The 18,479-nt window shown below is 44.6% G+C and overlaps 1 protein-coding gene across 1 annotated transcript in view; it reads left to right on the top strand.

Moving 5' to 3' along the window:
* Positions 1-18,479, top strand: part of Kiaa2012 (KIAA2012 ortholog) — a 119,052-nt gene that overhangs the window by 45,730 nt on the left and 54,843 nt on the right. Inside the window, exons 10-12 of the mRNA XM_033764539.1 lie at positions 844-1,005; positions 3,929-4,039; positions 14,504-14,572. Of these exons, the coding sequence (XP_033620430.1) occupies positions 844-1,005; positions 3,929-4,039; positions 14,504-14,572 (342 nt within the window). The remainder of the gene's footprint in view (positions 1-843; positions 1,006-3,928; positions 4,040-14,503; positions 14,573-18,479) is intronic.

The following is an 18,479-nucleotide window of genomic DNA, read 5'->3' on the forward strand; positions in this document are numbered from 1 at the left end:
TTTTTTTTTTTTTTTTTTTTTTTTTTTTTGTGTGTATGTACTGGGAATCAAACTCAGGACCTTGTGCTTCTGAGGCAGGCAGTGGAACCACTGAGCTAAATCCCTGGCCCCAAGATGATTTAAACTATACTGGAGGGCCAGGTGTGGTCTTGCATGCCTGTGATCCCAGCATTCAGGAGGCTGAGGCAGGAGGATTGCTGTGAGTTCGAGACCAGCCTGGGCTACAGAGTGAATTCCAGGGTAGTCTCGACTACATAGTGAGACCCTGTCTCAAAAAAAAAAAAAACAATAAAGTATACTGGAGGATGTATGTAGGTTACATGCAAGTACTATGCCACTTTGTAAGAGGGACTTGGGCATGTGAGGATTCGGGTATCCACAGGGTGCCCAGAGCCAGTCCCTTGAGGAGGGAATGTGATCATGGGTTCCTACCTACCAGAATCACAATGTAGTCAGAAATCTGTATCCAGTCATCTCTAAAGCTGGAGCCTCCCAAAACAGAGCCCTCAGCCTGGGCAAGGAGGAAATTTGTAGCCTGTTTTACCTTATTTCCAGCTCAGAGTCCCATCCATGAGAAGAGAATGGCAACCACCAGTCCTCAGTTTCTCCCAGTTCTGGGCAACTCCCCAAGTGACCTTGCCACATGCAATTTCATCTTGGTTATAAGATATATTTGCTCACTGCTCCTTAGTAGGGCTGCAAAAAAGGAACAAACCTGAGAATGAGTACATAAACTGTCCTCAACTCTAGGGGCTCACAACCAAGTTAGGAAAGAAATTCCCTCTCCTGCCTGCTCATTCAGAAGTTTCCTCACCCTTGCCTTTTCCCCCTTTGCTTTTGAAGATGACAATGCCCTGTTCCAGGATACCGCCCCACCACGCCTTCTGCCCCCAATTACAGGAAGAAAAAGCCTGGAAAGCCAGTGGAGCCTGGTCAGCCCAGGGACACCTGGCTGCACCCAGGTCCCCACAAGTCCCTGGAATGTGCAGGCACCACCAGGACACGGTAAATATCCCTGGGGTTCATGGGGGCCCCTTCCTGGTGCTTTTATGTGGTTCACGTCCAGGGTCACATGGAAGACATGATGTAAATCACTCACTGGAGACGAGAAACTGGCAGTGTTTCCGATGACAGTGTCAGTGGGATTGATGTTCTCACTGCAGGTTTTAAGGGTTTGCTGCATCTGCACACACTGCCAGTGGTGTGGTGCTTTCCTCTCCCTGACACACAGCTGGGAAGACACCACTGGAGTCAAAACCCAGCCTTCACCCTCCCGGGCAGGGGAGTCTGGGTACCCAGCCCACAGGAAAAGTCCCCAGAGAGAGTCATCTCCAGCTCGAGGCCAAGGCCGAACCACAGAGGGGAAAGAACCTTGGGTGTCTCCTGGTGGTGAAGCAGAGCAGGGCCATACCTCCTGTGACTCAGCCTCCCTCGAAGTTCTCAGGTGAAGGATCTGACAGTCAAGAATGGATGAGGTTGCTTATCTGAGAGCACAGTGCAGACAGGGCAGCAGCAGCTGCCACAGGGCCCATGGGGACTTTGATCTGAAGGGAGCTCTTAACAGTGATTACTGAGGGTCCAAGTTGCCTCTGAAACTCCTAAGGGAAGCGCCATGCTGGAGAAAGACAGGCTGCTGTCAGAAAGGGCAACCCAGTCAGCTGCCATCCTCCAGGAGCTCTGGATGGAGGAGCTGGCAAGCCTGAGGGAAGGTGTGGGCAGGTTTGCGAGGAAGGAGGCATCTCTGTTCACAGCAGAGTCACACGCAGGCTGTGAGAAGCTCACACTCAGCAAGGATGGGGGAGCTAAGAGCCCACAAGCAGATACAAGGAGCATACATTTCATCCCATGTGCAATGGGGGACAAGACCCTCTGTTTAAATCAGTCAGCTTCTCCCCACTCCATCCTCCTCCACTGTCTCCCCAAAGCAGATGTGGTAGAATTTTTGTAAGCATAAATTAAATACTTAGATCAATAACCCCATTCTGTTTGCAGCTTCCCTGTTTAAAGCCAAGGTGATCAAAATCAAATTCCCTCCTCTCCTCTTCCCAATATTCCCCCCTCCCTCCCTCTTTCTCTTTCTCTCCCCCGCCAAAGCCACTGTTCACACTCACAAACCATGAATTGGAGCCTTTTTCTGCCCCAACCCTTTACACTGTGAGGCAGCCAAGCTCTCCTAATTCTGATGCCCTGTCAGCACAGTCCCCAAGGCCATCCTGGAGTCCTGCAGACAGGAGCCAATCATGGCAGACACATATCTACTCTCAGATATCCTTCTAACTGGAGACCGATTAGAACAGAATGCCTGGGCCAAGGCTGACAAGATGGAAGCCTGAAGCATCCAGTGTGTTCATAAGGTGTGCGCATGTGTGTGTAAGAGCACACGTCTCTCTGAATGAGTAGTTGTAACACGTATGTTTATAAGCCCATGTGAGTCCCTGTATATGTATGCAACTGTGCAAGCCTATCAATGCATGTGGACCTGTGAATGTTTATGTGTGTCACTGTTTGTTATGACACATAAGTGTACATATGAGTGCATGTGCATGGCTATGAATGTCTGTGGTTATGCACACGTGTGTATGTGAGACTGTACATATGCATATATTATGCACATATAAGTGCTTCCACCTCTGTGTAAAGATATGTATATTTGTGTTTGTAAGTACGTGTATCATGGGGGGTGCCTTTCAGCATCCCCTCTAGCTGGCAGCTTGTCCTACTCTTGGCCCCTTTGCCTTGGAAATGAAAAAGGTGATATATGAAATATATTTGATCTCTATGAAATATATTTGATCTCTAGTGTCTTTTCTTATTCCTAGCGAGCTTCTTAGATAACAACTGAGTTTACGCTAAGAGGTGACTTAGGGTAAGACTCCTAGATAGGCTCAGGTCCCAGCCAGTCCTTGGAAGGACTAAAGGATTGGAGGATAAAAGGGTTGGACCCTCCATCCCCACCTACGGTCTCCAAGAAGAGGGGAGAACAATGGAGATCAAGCTCTGCAGAGGTGCTGGGGCGGGGGTGCTGAGAGGGCCTGGAAGTGATACGCATCGAACTCCAAGACTTCCAGCTGTCCATCTCGGTTCTTTAATATCCTAACCAGCAACTTTAAGTGTTTCTCTGAATTCTGTGAGCCATCCTAGCAAACTATCTAACTCAGAGAGAGTCATGGAAACCCCAGCTTCTAATCAGGTGGTCTGGAGCTCAGGCCATATGCAGGGACTTGTGATCAGCCTCAGCAATGGGAGCAATCTTGTAGGACTGAGCCTCAGCAGGGGGACACTGGTACTGTCTCTGGGTGGACCATTCAGAACTGGATTGAAGTACAGGATACCACACTGCAATGTGCTAGATTTGCTTGATGGGGGGAGACCTCTACACATCCCATCACAGAAGTGTTTTACACTGAGTGTAAGGACAGTGGGGAGAAAGTGGGGTTTCTTTAAGCCTTTATAGTCATTTATAGAAATGCCTTCATCTTTACAAGTAACTGGGGAAAACATAGTTTCCTTCTCCTCTGTCCCTAAGCCCCTGAGTCACTAAACTGTTCCTGCATTTGGTCCTAGGCTACGGCTGTGCCTGCTGAATACCCCAGAGGCATCGGGTAGGCAGGGAAAGCAGAGCAGGCGTCACCAAGCCCTGTGCCTAGGGGCTGGGCCACACACACCTGCAGAACAGGTTCTTTTTTCATCATGCCAGGCACCCCTAGCAGCCTCATGCAGCCCCTGGAATGCTAGAGGGGGTGCCCTTTCCAAACTCTCCCCAAAGCATGGTCCAGCCTGTTGTGCCTCCCACAGAGGAGGGCTTGCTCTGTGTCCTCCAGGCTCCTGAACACACTAGCAGCCATGTGCCTGTCCCCACCAGGGACTAGGGGAACCTCTCTCCCCTGTGCCAATGCTAACATTGCCCATGCTTGTGCTTATTTCCAAGAAGATTCCAGAGATCCCACACTGGGACACTTCCTGTTGGGTCCGGATGGAGAAAACACCTGCCTGTCCCTCCTAGGGCTCTCCAGGACCGAAGCTCTTCCCTCTGGTGAAGGTAAGATAACACATTCTAGGTCAGCTTTGTTTTCAAAGGGAAAATTTTACTGGCAGCTCCCAAAATTTCCCAGCAGCAGAGACAGCATTAACAACAGATGCAAGCCAGCCAGCATCTCCCTCTCTCTGACACAGAGGTGCTTCTGTAGCTCAGACACAATAACCTTATGTTTGCATAACAAGTCCACTCTTGCTGGGGCATCTGGAGAGAGTGGTTCAGTAGAACGGCTTGCAAGAGGTCTAGCGTGCCGCGCTGATGCCCGGATGAGTGTGATGAAGCCCTTTTGGTATTTGCCCAAACTAAACACTGCCTGTGCTCCTCTTTCCAGCCACCCTCTGAGGTGGAGGAGACTAATTGGTAATCCAATCAGGTATCCTCATTACGGGTATCGGTGTGTTGCTGTGAATCATCTGGCAGCTAGCAAGGCAGTTTCCAAAACCCCTTCTGGCACATTAAGTTTTTGGAAGAGAGATGCTAGCTCTGGGCAAAGCCATTTTGCAAAGGAAAAAAGAAATGAAGTCGAGGGTGATGAGTATCAACCACCCAGAAATCATCCTAACGAATACACATGAGCCACAGAGTCAGCAGTCCCTTGATGAGGGAGATTAAAAGCTGCGTTCATTTGGCGGGTGACATCGCAACTGGCTTCATGAAAAGACCATGAATCCGAAGCTAGGAGAGGAGAGGAGCCCTGGCCTGTCCTTTGTGTGGAAGACAACGCTGGGTCAGTCCTGCATTCTCCCTGTGTCCGTGATTCCTCATCTGAGGTGAAAGGCTCAACTCCTCCACTGAGAAATCCCTGGGGCACTTCATAGCTCGTGTCTGTTCTCATTGAAGCAGCCACCTTGTACGTGGGTTTCAAAAAATACAGAATATGTTTGGTTCCAAATTCAGCGTCAAAGAGTCCATTCCCTACCGGGTTACGCCAGGAGCTGAGTATAAAAATATCTCGATTCTGGATTGGTGGGAGCAGGAGTGAGACAGCTGCAGGGGTCCACTGGTGCAGCACAGCTAGCACAACAGCTGGAAAGCAACTGTGATTCTGTCCAGCTGCTGCCCATTTGTCTATTCTGTTCCAGAAGAAATAGTTTCCCTTTTGGTAAAGCAAAAGCCAGAAGCAGGAAAAGAAATATTCAGGCTTTAAATTCGCTGTCACCGTTGTCCATCTGATGCCTTTCAGTATTCCCGGCACCTAACACAGTCCCTGATGCGTACACACAGCATCACAGGAAATGTTCATTGTAAATTTATTAAAAATCTTTCACAAGGACCCAAGTTCGATCTCTGGTACCAAAAAAAAAAAAATCTTTCAATAACTTCAGAGAGAAATAAATGAAACTTAAGCTGAATGAATGAATACCTGTCATCTTGACTTAACAACAATACATTCAATCCTCCTTGCTCCCAAAAAGGCATTCACTGCCAGGTGGGGTGGTGCATGTCTATGATCCTAGCACTCAGAAGGCTGAGGCAGGAGGATCACCACGAGTTTGAGGCCAGCCTGGGTATATAGCAAGACCTTGTCTCAAAAAAAAAAAAAAAAAGGCATTCACTTTGTGAAATAATGAATGAATGAATTGATCAGTCAGTCATTGAGTCATTATCCTCCCTCCAGCATTCCCTCTATAGATAGTTGCTTGACCTTTGTTCATGATGGACATTAGATGGTGCCCAGAAAGGTGGGGAAAGACCTTAAACCCACTTCTCCCTATGAGGTCTACCGAATAGGTCTAACATTCTAAGAGTATTAATGGGAAAGGTTTTTGGTTTGGGGAGTTTTGGGGTTTTTTTTGGGTTTTTTTTTTTCAGTTTTTGAAGCAGTATCCTGAAAGACCTTTTTCCTCCTACAAAGATTTACTCCAGCTACACCTGACTCTTTACAACTCAGACTACTCAAATCCATCCTGATCACCGTCTCCATCCTCTCCTTCCAGTCTCAACTCTGGTGGCCCAAAAATTCAGTCTCCACTATTTTCCTTCCATGCTGCTCATATAACCCTCAAATATTTAGAACAGCTTTAAGTTTATTTTTTCTAGGACATTTTTCTTAATAAATCTACCTTGTCTCCTAACTGCCTAGACTGTAGCCTCAGCCCATTTCTCTCTCTCTCTCAATCCCACTTTTGTGATTATTGTACTTATCTGCACATGTTTTCTGTTTAGCTCCCAAATAGGAGTCCTAGGGAAACTCTTCACTTTAGCATATGTAAAAAAAATGCTTGTTGATTGACTATATACCAGGTGCCACAGAGAAAAGTTCTTGGGGATCATAGTTTTGTTTTTTTAATAAAAACAAACTTAAGCAAAGGAGGAATATGATCTGTCTGATATTTCTGAGACTTTCAGAGTCTATCAACAACTATTTGGAAATAAATTCTTAGGCAATTAGATCATGATATCTTGCTTTAGACAGCATAGAGAGAATACAACCTTCAGAAAAAAAGATGTGAAGACTAGCGCTGGAATTTGACTCCCTTGGTCATGTTGGGATATTGCAACACTTAGAAATTCAAAGGCTTAAGAAACGTTAACTTGGAAAGATACAAGTCAAAACATTGGATAGCCTCTCTGAATTGCTTGTTCTTGATTCAAGTCCTTCATCCATTCTCCTAATCACAGTGCCAGCAGTAGATGTTTTCCTCAGAGGAATTCCTTTATTCAGAAGTTTTTTATTACAAGAAAATCAAGGATATTTGTGCCCAGGATTTAAATTGGAACTTTAGGTCCCATGTAATTTTTTTGTTTTGAGACAAGGTCTTGCTATGTAGTTCAGGCTGGCCTTGAACTCCCATGTAAATTTAAATTCCTGGTCTCTTTTAGGGTTCTAATTAGCATTTGCTCTTACCTTAAATGGATTTTCACTCTCAAAATGTTTTTTGGTTTTGTTTTCTGTTTAACAAGCATTGTTCACCTTTGCAACTCTTTCTTGGGTGGTGTGTTTTGTTTTCTTTTCTTTTTTGGTGTTTTTTGTTTGTTTTTTTGTTTGTTTGGAATGGAGTAGGCAGCAGAACCACTGAGCTAAACCCCTAAAACAAGGCTTTGTTTTGTTTGGTTTGTTTGGTACTGGGGATTGAACTCGGGTCCTTGGGCTTGCGAGGCAGGCGGTAGGTGTGGCGGTTTTAATACACATCCACAAGTTCTTAGATACTTTTTTCAACAAAAGGGAGAATCTAACTCCCCACCCTTTGAGTATGAGACAGAGATAGTGGCTCGTTCTGATAAATACTATGGCATAAGGATGTATGTCCCTCCCTTTCTTCCAGTTACCTGTGTTTTTAGTTGTTTTTTCTCTGAGTTAGTCCAAAGTGACTCCTTCTCCTTTCACCCATGTTGAATCCCCCTGGGAAATACTATGACAGAAGTGATGGTGTGTAACTGCTGGGGACCATGTCTGTCTTAGTCCACTGTCTCCACTATGACAGAAAACCTGGGACTGGATAACTCACAAAGGTTAGAAGTTTGCTTTAGCTCATGATTCTGGAGGCTGAAAACCCAAAGAACATGGTGCCAGAATCTACTCAAGGCTTGGTGAGGACCTCATGCTGCAACATAACACATTGGGTGGGAGGGTGGACAAGGCAGCCAGCAAGTACAACAGAAACAAAACACAAGGACCTCACTTTATAACAACTCGTGCTCACAATAACTGATACAGGCCCTCGAGAGTGAGGACTCCCTCACTCCCTCCAAAATTAACCGTGTCACGAGACAGCACTTACTCCTGTGTGAGGGCAGAGCTCTCATGACCCAAACACCTCTGGAAGCTTCCACCACCTCCCAACATCATCACATGGGCATCAGATTTCAACACGAGTTTTGGAAGGGACAGAGCATACTCAGACCATCACAGGGTCATAAAAGCACAGTGGCCTTCTCTGTGCTTGGACTAATCCCTCTGGAGCAAGCCCCTGTATCTGTCATGAGGCCACTCAAGCAGCCTCATAGCAAGCAGTCCACAAGGCAGGGAACAAAGACTTCCGCTAAAAGCAGAATGAACTTTCCAGGCTTGTAAGTGAGCTGTCCCAAGAGAAGATGCCTAGCTCCAGTTAGATCTTCAGACGACCATATCCCTGGCTGATATTGTAAATGCAGCCTCATGAGAGACTAAGCCAGAATCCCACATCTTAGCAATTCCCAGATTTCCACCAAAAATGTGTGAGATATAACAAAAGTTTGTGGTCCTTAGTCACTAGGTTTTTTGGCAATTTGTTTTGCAATAATAGATAACTGGTACACTTGGTGTCATTTCCTGATGGCCTGTGACTGGGCAAATAGAAAAATGAATGGTCTAAGAATATCGCATCTGATCTCCAAGCACTGACTCTGAGGAGCCAACACATGCTAAGGGGTTGACTTTCCTTTGTTCTCCCCATTTGTCACTTGTGATCTTGTAGATCGTGAGGCCCCTAGTATAAAAGAACCCTTCCATGTTGGTAGGATATTTGACAAAGTATGATTTCCCCTGGGAGCCTGTCTCTTAGCAGCTGTTGTCTTAAAGAGATCCCTACAGATTTAAAGGAGGACAATTCCTTTAGATGAGGCCAGGTGAAGAAGAAGAGGGGAGAAAGAACTGAGAACTAATAATCCTAAATATTGGGTTTTGTTCCTATGTCTACCTCCCATGGCTTCTGCGACTGTGGGCAAATAACTTCACTCCTTTGGGTCCCAGCTTTTCCATATAGAAAAAGGGGACATCGGTCTTGTGTCCAACCTCCCAGTGCACGACCCATGGAATTCCAATTCCATAGCAGGTTGACAGGCAGTATGCAGAAAGGGGAAGGCTCTATTATCACATACATCTGGGAACCAGTGTACTAAAATTAAGCAGATTCTTTACATAGCCCCTCAAAGAGCCTATCGTTTCATGGCTCTCTGAGCTGTGGATATGCTCTGTTTCCCAAACTTATTTGACAACTGAATATTTTTGTTCTCAGCATAGTGCCATGTGAATCTAAATTGGTCTTGGAACATACTTTGGAAAATGCTAAACTGATGATTTCTAAGGTTTCTTCCAGCTCTAATAGTGTGTGTTTCTAAATATGCCCCTTCCCAAGGAGGCCGTCTCGGTGGAGGCAGTTCTGCTGTCTACATCCTGAACCAGGGTCTCAGCCATCCACTAATTTATGACTGCTCTTATTTTCATTCTCCAGACATCAATTCTGAATCACAGGGCCCACAGTGCATCTATCTGTGGGAGTAGAGGAAGGTAGAAAGAGGCCCACATGGTAATGATTTGCATTGTCCCTTTTGCTCAATCAATGTTTGCTAATAACCCATAAGAAATGATGTTGGCGGCTCTTACCATCTCTACTGATCTCAAGTCAAATGAGTGAATACAGAAAATGTGACTAGATTTGATCATTGGGCATCCAGCATTTCCTTCTAGGGGGGTTTCCTGTACTGCGGATGCTAGGAGGCTGAAAACTACAGTTCTCAAACAGCCCATGCAGATAGGTGGCTGGATGCAAACGGCCTTCTTCTAATTAAATGTGCTTGTGTGAGATTTGGAGGGTATAAGTGAGCTGCTTTAAGTGTGGGGCTACTCATGTTGACCCTGAGGTCATGGGTCCTGGGCATGTGGAGGGGTAGTTGCCTTTGTAACCCTGTTTTTCCTAAAAGGCTCAGGTGGTTTTGTTCCACACTGAGCCTCCCCTCATAAGTTCTCCTTAACAAAATCATAGGTGATTCCCATTGTTCTGAACATGGGGCTTAGTTGGGTCTGCCATGTATATCACAGGGTTGAGTGGTTGCAGGAAGGCAGCTGGGACAGTATAGAAAAACCATCAGAACTGCCACAGCCCACACTGAATAGTGCTCAAAGAGCAGAGACCTCCTAACAGACTAAGGACTCTCCTTTATTTAACAAAACCTCTTCCCATAAGCTCGAAGACCTCCCAACCTTGTACTTGGCTGAAAAGGTGGCATCATCACTGCTTTATGAAGAAGAAAAATGTCAAAAATAATAGTTGGCTCTGAATCCACCAGAAATTTAATTTTGAAGAAAAAGTTCAATCAAAAGTGCTGAACCATAGTTAATTTCTATTTATTATTTGCAGATGACGATACTTTTTTACAGAGCCTGTGATGCTAAGAATTCCACTTCCCCTGCCTTTGTTCTGTTTTGGAGAACCCTAGTGTCAGGAGGGAATTGGGGCATCACAAATGATGGGTGTCACCATCAGCAAAGGAAGCATTTCCTCAGATTCACTAGGACACCAACAGACAAAAGACCTAAGAGTAGGGGCCGAGGATTTAGTTCAGTGGTTCCGCCGCCTACATCATAAGAGCAAGGACCCAAGTTCGATCCCCGGTACCAAAAAAAAAAAAAAAAAAAAAAAAAAAAAAAAAAAAAAACTAAGAGTAGACGTGCCTGAGGGAGTGGGGATGATCTGCCTACATCTCTCCTGACATCGCTATAGCCCAGCTAATTCTTCCCCTCCTCAGATGTTTCTTAATGGGGACTAGAGAGTGTTCACGCAGGTCCACCAGAAACAAGAGACCACAGTTCGGAAGCATGTTTTATGGATAAGAACACTGCGGCCCAGAAAAGTATGATTTGCTTAAAGTCATACAATTTTTATATGGCAAATCCAAGGTTCACATCTAATCTTCCCACACGCAGTCAGGTCTAAGATAATCCTACTGCATCACACTTCCTCCAGCACCTCTTGTCCATGCTTTCTGGCTTCAAGAGCTGTCTAGGGCCAGGCATTTAGCTCAGCGGTTCTGGCGCCTGCCTGGCAAGCACAAGAACCCAAGTTCGATCCCTGGTACAAAACAAGAGAACTATCTGAAGTCTCCCTTTCATAGTGATACCTGACCTGACCACCACACACCGATTGCTACTTGCTTAGTAGGTTCCATGCTTTATGAATGCCTGAGCCTCTCACTTTCTTTTTTAATCATTTTCACTCCTTTTCCCCTCTTTTTTTTTTTCTAAATTTAAATTCTGGTAGGTAGACTTCTGTCATTACTGAATATTTTAGAAAATACAGTTGGTACTGACAGACGATTGCTCATAAATATTGATTGAAGCTGTAAATAAGACTTTAATGCTCCCCAATATCCATTCTTCCATTATTCCTTTTATTAATATAATTTCCATCCTTAAGTTTTAGCAGAACATACGACTGCATTATATTTCCAAGCATCCCTTGCAATTAGGTATGGCTACATGACTAAGTTTTAACCAGTGAGATGAGATTAGAAGTAATGTGTGCAGGGCTGGGAATTTAGTTCAGTGGCACCACGCCTGCCTAGCAAGTGTAAAGTCCTAGATCCCCAGGACCAGAAAAAAAAATAGTAATGTGTGCATCTTCCATGTCAATTTCTTAAAAGGAACTTTGCCCTCCCCTTATTCTTTCCCTATGGACTTGGTTGGGGTGGTGAAAGAGCTTTAACAGGTAGAAGAAACCCATGCTCTATATGATGATAAAGCAATCAGATATAAGGAACTAGGGTGCCTGGATAACTTCATGGAGCAGAGCCACCTGCGAATAAGTTAGAGGAGGACACCATGTTGCATTTTATGTGACAGAATTTTGAGCAGCACAGTCACGCAACTCCATTGAAATGTGTTGTCACTATCGATGATTTACAGCACAATTTAAAATCCACTTTCTCATGTGTAATCCCAGCACTAAGGAAGCGAGTTCAAGGCAAGCCTGAACTACAAAGTGAGACCCTGTCTCAAAAAAACCAATAAATAAATAAATAAATAAATCCCACCTTCTCTCAACTGTAGCTCACAACCGACCAACCAACTCTGCTAAAGAAGTTCAAACTTGTCACACAGTGTTACTAAGATTCAAGGGGTCGCATCTCATAATGAACATCCCTGCCTTCCGTTGGATGGTATATAGCAGCAGCATTCACCATATTTTTTATAAAACTGGATATAATATCTGCCAATCTACTCCATGTTGATTTGTGAAAATCCAACTAGTTTATACTTGTACTGCATCTAATAGAGTATTAAGTATAGTTTCAAAATGAAGTATCATTGGACCTAAAAGAGAGAAGGCACTCATGTGTATGTGATCCCTTCCATATAATGTTCAGAACACCTACCATATACAAGGGAAACAGAAAGAGGTTAATGATGTGTTGACACTGAGCATGAACACATCTCATCCCTTCACCCCATCATCCTATCAAGTGTTGTCACTCGCATGTCATGGGTGAGGGAATTAGAACACAGGAGGGTGACTTACCTGGAATGATCAGTGGCCGGTGTAGGTGTAATGTGGAGGGGATCACGAGAGGAGGCAGACCAGGGAAGGCCTTGCGTGCCAGGATAGAGCTGAAATGCTGTCTTTAGGCATAAGGAATCGCAGGTGTTTAAGCAGGAACCATGCAAGCCAACATGAGAGCCAGTGTGAGGAACAGGTGAGAGAAAAGGCAGAGAGCTCCAGCTACTGGAAAAATCCTCTGGACAAGACAGTTGACAAGAGCCTAGACAAAAAGCCGTAGGCAGACACAGCAGATGCCAAAAAGGGAAGATTCCAGGGCCTTGTCTGGATGTGGGGATGTCAACCAGCACTCTGAAATCAGAGCTCCCAGTGAGCAGCCTGTTTGTGGAGTCTCTACAAAACTGGCTGCAATTATCTTTATTCTGTTTTTACTTTCAGTTAAGAAATGACTGGGGGTGGGGGAAGGGTGTGTGTGTTTCCCATGAATTGTAATTAAGATAAAACAACAATTAGAGTCCCAGAGCCTGGCTGCTCCAGCAGCAGCACCACAGGGCCAGTTGGGGCCTCCCTCATTTCAAGTCACCCTCCCACCAGCACACGAAAAAGAGATGCAAGCACCGTGTGCCTCTCTCCACTTGTCAGTAATGCAGGGTGGCTGGATTCTGGATTATAATGTGCTGCAGGGGAAATGGCTGAGCTCCCTAGCAAACAACTGTGGCAATAGTAAGAGCTCTAAGGAAAACCCCCAGAGCAGATTTCATTGGAGGGAGGAGGCAAAGGGCCTGAGTAGCGATGGAAAGCCCTTTGAGCCATCTTCTACCCTCTCACCCTGACACACATGGAAGTTTCTCTTTCAGGACTGTTGTAGCCTCTTTTTCCTTTCAACCACCAACCACTCAATTCTTGGAGGGAAAATTAACATTCATTATGCAATTTATCTCTCTCCTTTTAATCCAGAGTGTCTGTCTCCAAGGTCCCTACTCAATAATTAATGTTTGTTCTCATTTTCCATTCTCCAGAGCATCTATTCTTGAACTGTGGGGTCAACACTTAACACTAATTATGGCTTTTTCTGCCTCTGCTGTTGGCTTTCAGAATCCCAGGATGCCTGTGTAGCCTCTGGTAGGCGTGTGTGTGCGTGTGCGTGTGCGTGTACACAAGCACTGCCACCTCAAAATAGGCTTTTCCCAGCCCCATGCAGCTCAGCAAATCAATAAAACCCAGTCTTTTTGGCAAATTCTCTATTATATCTATTATCAGTAATGAGACAATGAGGCAAAAAAGAAAGAAAGAAATGAAAGTGTTTGGATAGGTAATTAGCCTAGATCTAAATCTTTTCTGTTTGAATTTTCCAGGATTCTGGTGATTTTCTCCCCTATTCTCATTGTCTTTCTCCCTCTTTCCCTTTTCTCCTCTCTCTCTCTCTCTCTCTCTCTCTCTCTCTCTCTCTCTCTCTCTCTCTCTCCTTCCTCCCATACATCAAATTTCCCTTTAAGCCACTCTCTATCCACTCCTTGACCTCTTCACTGTTACCTTTTCCTGAACTGTCTGTCTCAGATTTGTTACCCTTCTCTTCATCATTAAAATGGCATTGCTTTAACTTGTGTTCATTTCCATTGACAAGGACAGCTAGGAGAATATTTCTCACACCTGGTAACTCTAACAGAGCACAAAACATTTCATTGGGAGCTGTGTACAAGCTTGTCTGTCGTTCTGGCTGGAATCAGATGGCCTAAGATCTCTCTTGGCTGCATGGTTTGAGCCACCTTTCCTTGTCTGTCAGCCCGGTGGCTGCAATACTCATGCCCCACAAAGTACATCCGTTTGTTATATCTGGGACTCTCTTCCCAGCACATGTCAAACATTAACTGTTTCATGCTCTTGCTCTGTCAAAGTCCACCTTTTAGATTTGTGGGACCATGGGTCCTGTAGGGTTTTGCCTTAAGCATCTTAGATAAAAAACAATACTTTTCTTATTGGTCTTTTAAGTCTTCTCTCCATAATCCAACTATAGAGTCTCAAAATCATCGAATTTATTGTGAATCCTTTTCCTTAATTTTCATTTTTATTGCTACTCATTTGCAGTACATAATGATAACATTCACTGTGGAGAGTACACTGTGCTTAGTTCATCTCTGTACATTCCCTTCCTCTCCCCTCCCTCCCTCCTCTAGAAGAACCCACTTTGTATTCTCCCCAGTCCAGGGAGAAGGAAATGGATTCTTTTTTTAATTTTTCTTACTATTAGGTAAAATCACTTTTTGTTTTTCAGTCTATGAATCTGCCCATTCAAATATCATCCATGGAGAAGAAGGGTCTGATATTCAGCATCTTCTAAAATGTAAGCTTTTCTCTAAACAGTTACCGAGACTTCTTTTCTATATCCTTTGAAACATAGACACATTTCATGCCTGGGCCTCCAGAAATACACAGCGTGTCCCGAAGGAAGTAGGGAATGGGGTGTGCTTCAGGACAAGCCTGAGAAATGCAGAGTCTTCATGAGTTACTCCTAGGCAGCTCCACAGGCTCTGAGAATAAATATTAGGGAAGTCAGCTTGGACCAAATACTCACACTTAGCTAGCCAAGGAAGGACAATTTGCAGAGTTGACCTGTGGTTCCAGACTCTGCCCTGCATGGTTTCCATAAGAATGAAGTGGGCACTGCCCCCTAGAGTTGTGCACTGCCTCAGCCTCACAGCCACAAACTAGAAAGCTCTCTGGAAAAGACCTCCTGGCTCTTATTTCAAGTGAAGGACTGAGGTCGGTTCTGCCTCTTCCAAGATTCCTTCTAGGTTTCATTTTTCCTACAGAGATGTGCATACAGCAAACCTGTAGCTCATCTTTCACCCACAGACTTGGCTGTTCCTGCTTCAGACTAGGGAGAAAGGGTGATTAGGGAGAGGCTCTCTTTCTCTCCTAAAAAGCAGTCTTTGATTAACAGGGAAATGTGTGTGGTCCTCTTTGCTATTCATTTGGGAGGCAGCTATGAATCCTACTTGTGGGACCTGCCCTAGTAACAGGAAGCAACAGAGAGGGCTGGAGCCAGCGCTGGGTGGAGGGAATTGCTTTTGCCAGAGATTGCAAAAGTAGGAGAAAGGGCACAATGACATCCTTGGCAGTCTCAAAATTTGTAAGCAGAGAAATGCCCGCAAGTCTGGCCTTCTGCATTACCCTCTTGCCATCTTCCTTGGACAGAAGTCCTGGCCTCAGCAGGAAGAGTTTCAGGGTCAGTTTGCTCATTTTCACACATCAGTTTGAACTAGGACAGGGTAGGTTTGGATGTTTGTTGGTTGGTTGGTTTTTATTTGTTTTGTGGTGCTGGGGATCAAATCACAGAGCAGCTTTCTCGTGAAGATGGTGGTGGTGATGATCATGATAGTGTGACGGGGGTGGTAAGGGTGGTGATAACTACTGTTGAATATCTCTGATATGCCATACACCGTACTGAGTGTTTTACATTCATTAATTTACTTCATCCTCACAGCAATGATATAATTACCTTCACTTCTCAAATAGGATGGTGTGAGTCAGCAAGGTCAAGTGACTTGCCCAAAGTCACACAAATAGAACTCAGATTCTAGCTGCTTTTTTCCTGCTGTGTGTGGTTACTAGTGGTGTCAACATAAACAGGCACATTTCTATCAGACATTGTATGACTTAATAATGATCCCTCCCAAGAAGCGGCATCTGTTGAACATTCATTTCCCCCTCCAGTTCCCATTACTCAGCATCAGATACTCTCTTGTGGGTAATACTGAAAATGATTTGTAACTTTCAGCAATATTTTGGGGAGAAGAGGAAACACTGAAAAAGAGTTTGTGGCAAACTCTTGTTTGAAACAAATTTTCAAGCAAAATAAGCCTGCTTTACAGGGTAGCTCTTTAAACTAAAAAATGTTCTTCTTAATACAACCAAAAATGTTACAATCTCACTTCATTCTACTATTAAAGTCTCACCCTCAAAAGACTAACTTTGTAGTAGGAGGATAAAATACTGACACTTCTGAAATTCTGAGAAATTCCTGCAGTCTATTATACTTTAGTAAAAATTTAATCAGTTAGCTTTCTTCTTGCAACCTAGCTGCTCTCTGAAGGACAAAAATTCTGATAGGGGTGGAAACACAGGTGAGTAATTTGGAAATAAGTAGCTTTGGTGTTTTGTTTGGTTTGGTTTGGTTTGGTACCGGGGATTGAACTCAGGACCTTGCACTTGCAAGGCAGGCTGTGGAACCACTGAGCTAAATACCCAGCCCTGGAAAGAAGTAGTTTTAAGGTTGAAACATGCCTGACTGGTGGAGGGCCCCATCGGGCTTTGAGGAACAGAAGAATGTTAGCATATGAGAAGTGGATACAAGAAGGAAGAAAATACAGAAATCGAAATGATGGGCACCAGAGACAAACTTAGCCAATCACAGCATCACCCCATGGCAAGCTCTACATCCAGAAAGGGAAAGGAAATTTTATTTTTTATTATCTTCCTAATAGCTAAAAGATTTTAGCCTAGCACACATCTCTTTATTTCCAAACATTTGTGCGGTTCTTTTTTTTGTTGCAGTAGTAAGGGTTGGACCCAGAGTCTTTGTACTGAGCTATATCCCCAACTCTATTGTTGTTTGTTTGTTCGTTTGTTTTTTGAGATTTAACCTCACTAAGCTGCACAGGCTGGACTCAAACTTGTGATCCTCCTGCCTCAGCCTCCCATTGTAGCTTTTAAATATATCATTCCCTCTGCCTAAAGCACAATCCTTATCTCCTCCTGTCCAATTTTTTAAATTGCGGTAAATATATCTAACATAAAATATATCATCTGAACCCTTTCTAATGGTGCAGTACACCCACAGCACTGTGCTTCCAAGCTGGAGAACTCTTTTCGTCTTGCAAAACTGAAACTCTGTTCCCCCTTCTCATCTCCCCTAGCCCCTGGCACCCACCACTCTGTGTTCGTCTCTCATTTTGTACCCGTCTCCCTGGTTAACTCCTATTACTTAGCAGCCCCAGTCCAAGTTTAGCTCTAGGGTGAGCTCCCCCTCCCGGCCAGGCTTCTGCTCTCCTGTCCCCTCCCTCACCTGCTTCCCCCTCCTTAGGTAGCGCGTCAGGCCCCTCAGCACACTACACCTAGCACTACTCTTGATGGCATCTCTCTCAGGCTATGAGATTACAAGCTTCTCTGTTTGTGTGTGTATTTCAAGACAGTCTCACTATGTTACTCGGGCTGTCCTTGAATTTGTGATGATCCTGCCTCAGCCTCTGGAGTGCTGGGATTACATATGTGCAGCATCATACCCAGCTTAGATTGCGAGCTTTCCAAGGGCAGGGGTACACTGGCATCCCAATAGCTGGCACCATGCTGCTACCACACACTGCCCATGATTGGCACCCCGTGCTGCCTGAAAGAGTTCAGCTTCCATCGGGGTTAAGCAGGCTTTTTTTCAGGTTGACTTGAGAGCCTGTTCACCATGTGGAACGTGTCTCTCCTGGAAAATGCATCCTAAGGACTGCCCATACACAAGCACTGATGGCCTCTCGCAAGGCCCAGAGTATAAGAACCTTATTTGTTCCTTTGATTTGCTTGATGACCTTAACAAAACAGTCCTTACATCTCTCTGTGTGGAACATTCCCCATTCATTTTTAAGAGAATTGATATAGCAGTGATATGAAAATGCCTGACACTCCCTGGAGTTGAGTTCAAAGAGCAACTTAAAACATCTACTCCTTGGAGTCACCTCAAGAGCTGTTGCCATTTCTTGTTTTCTTTCTGGTCATTTTGTTTTAGTGAATATTAAGTACATGATGGACTTTAGGTATTTGTAAGCATGAAAGTGAGTTTCGACTACTTGCAAATGACTTATAAAGTCAGGGACACATGAGATTTGTCATTTTACAGAGGCATGAGGTCAGTGTCATAAACTTGCAATGCGAGGAGACAGAAAACCGTTGCTAAAGTAGTGACTGAGCCGAGCCAGCCTCCCAGCACCCCGTGGCTCAGTGCTGTGCTCTGTGTTCATGGCACCACCTGCAACAGCTCTTGTGCAGCTAGCTATAGTCTATAAAGAAGCACTGCAGGTCATATGTATGTACACACATGTACATGTACATGTGTACCCGTGTGCATGTGTGCACACACCTACACACTTATACACACATGTTCACATGTACGTATGCACCTGCGCACGCGCACACACACACACACACATGCATACAAATATACATATGCATACACATACGCTTTTTTTTTTTTTTTTTTTTTT

This window comes from Fukomys damarensis, unplaced genomic scaffold (assembly GCF_012274545.1).
Source record: "Fukomys damarensis isolate Sample0158 unplaced genomic scaffold, DMR_v1.0_HiC HiC_scaffold_16, whole genome shotgun sequence".
Taxonomy (NCBI): Eukaryota; Metazoa; Chordata; class Mammalia; order Rodentia; family Bathyergidae; genus Fukomys; species Fukomys damarensis.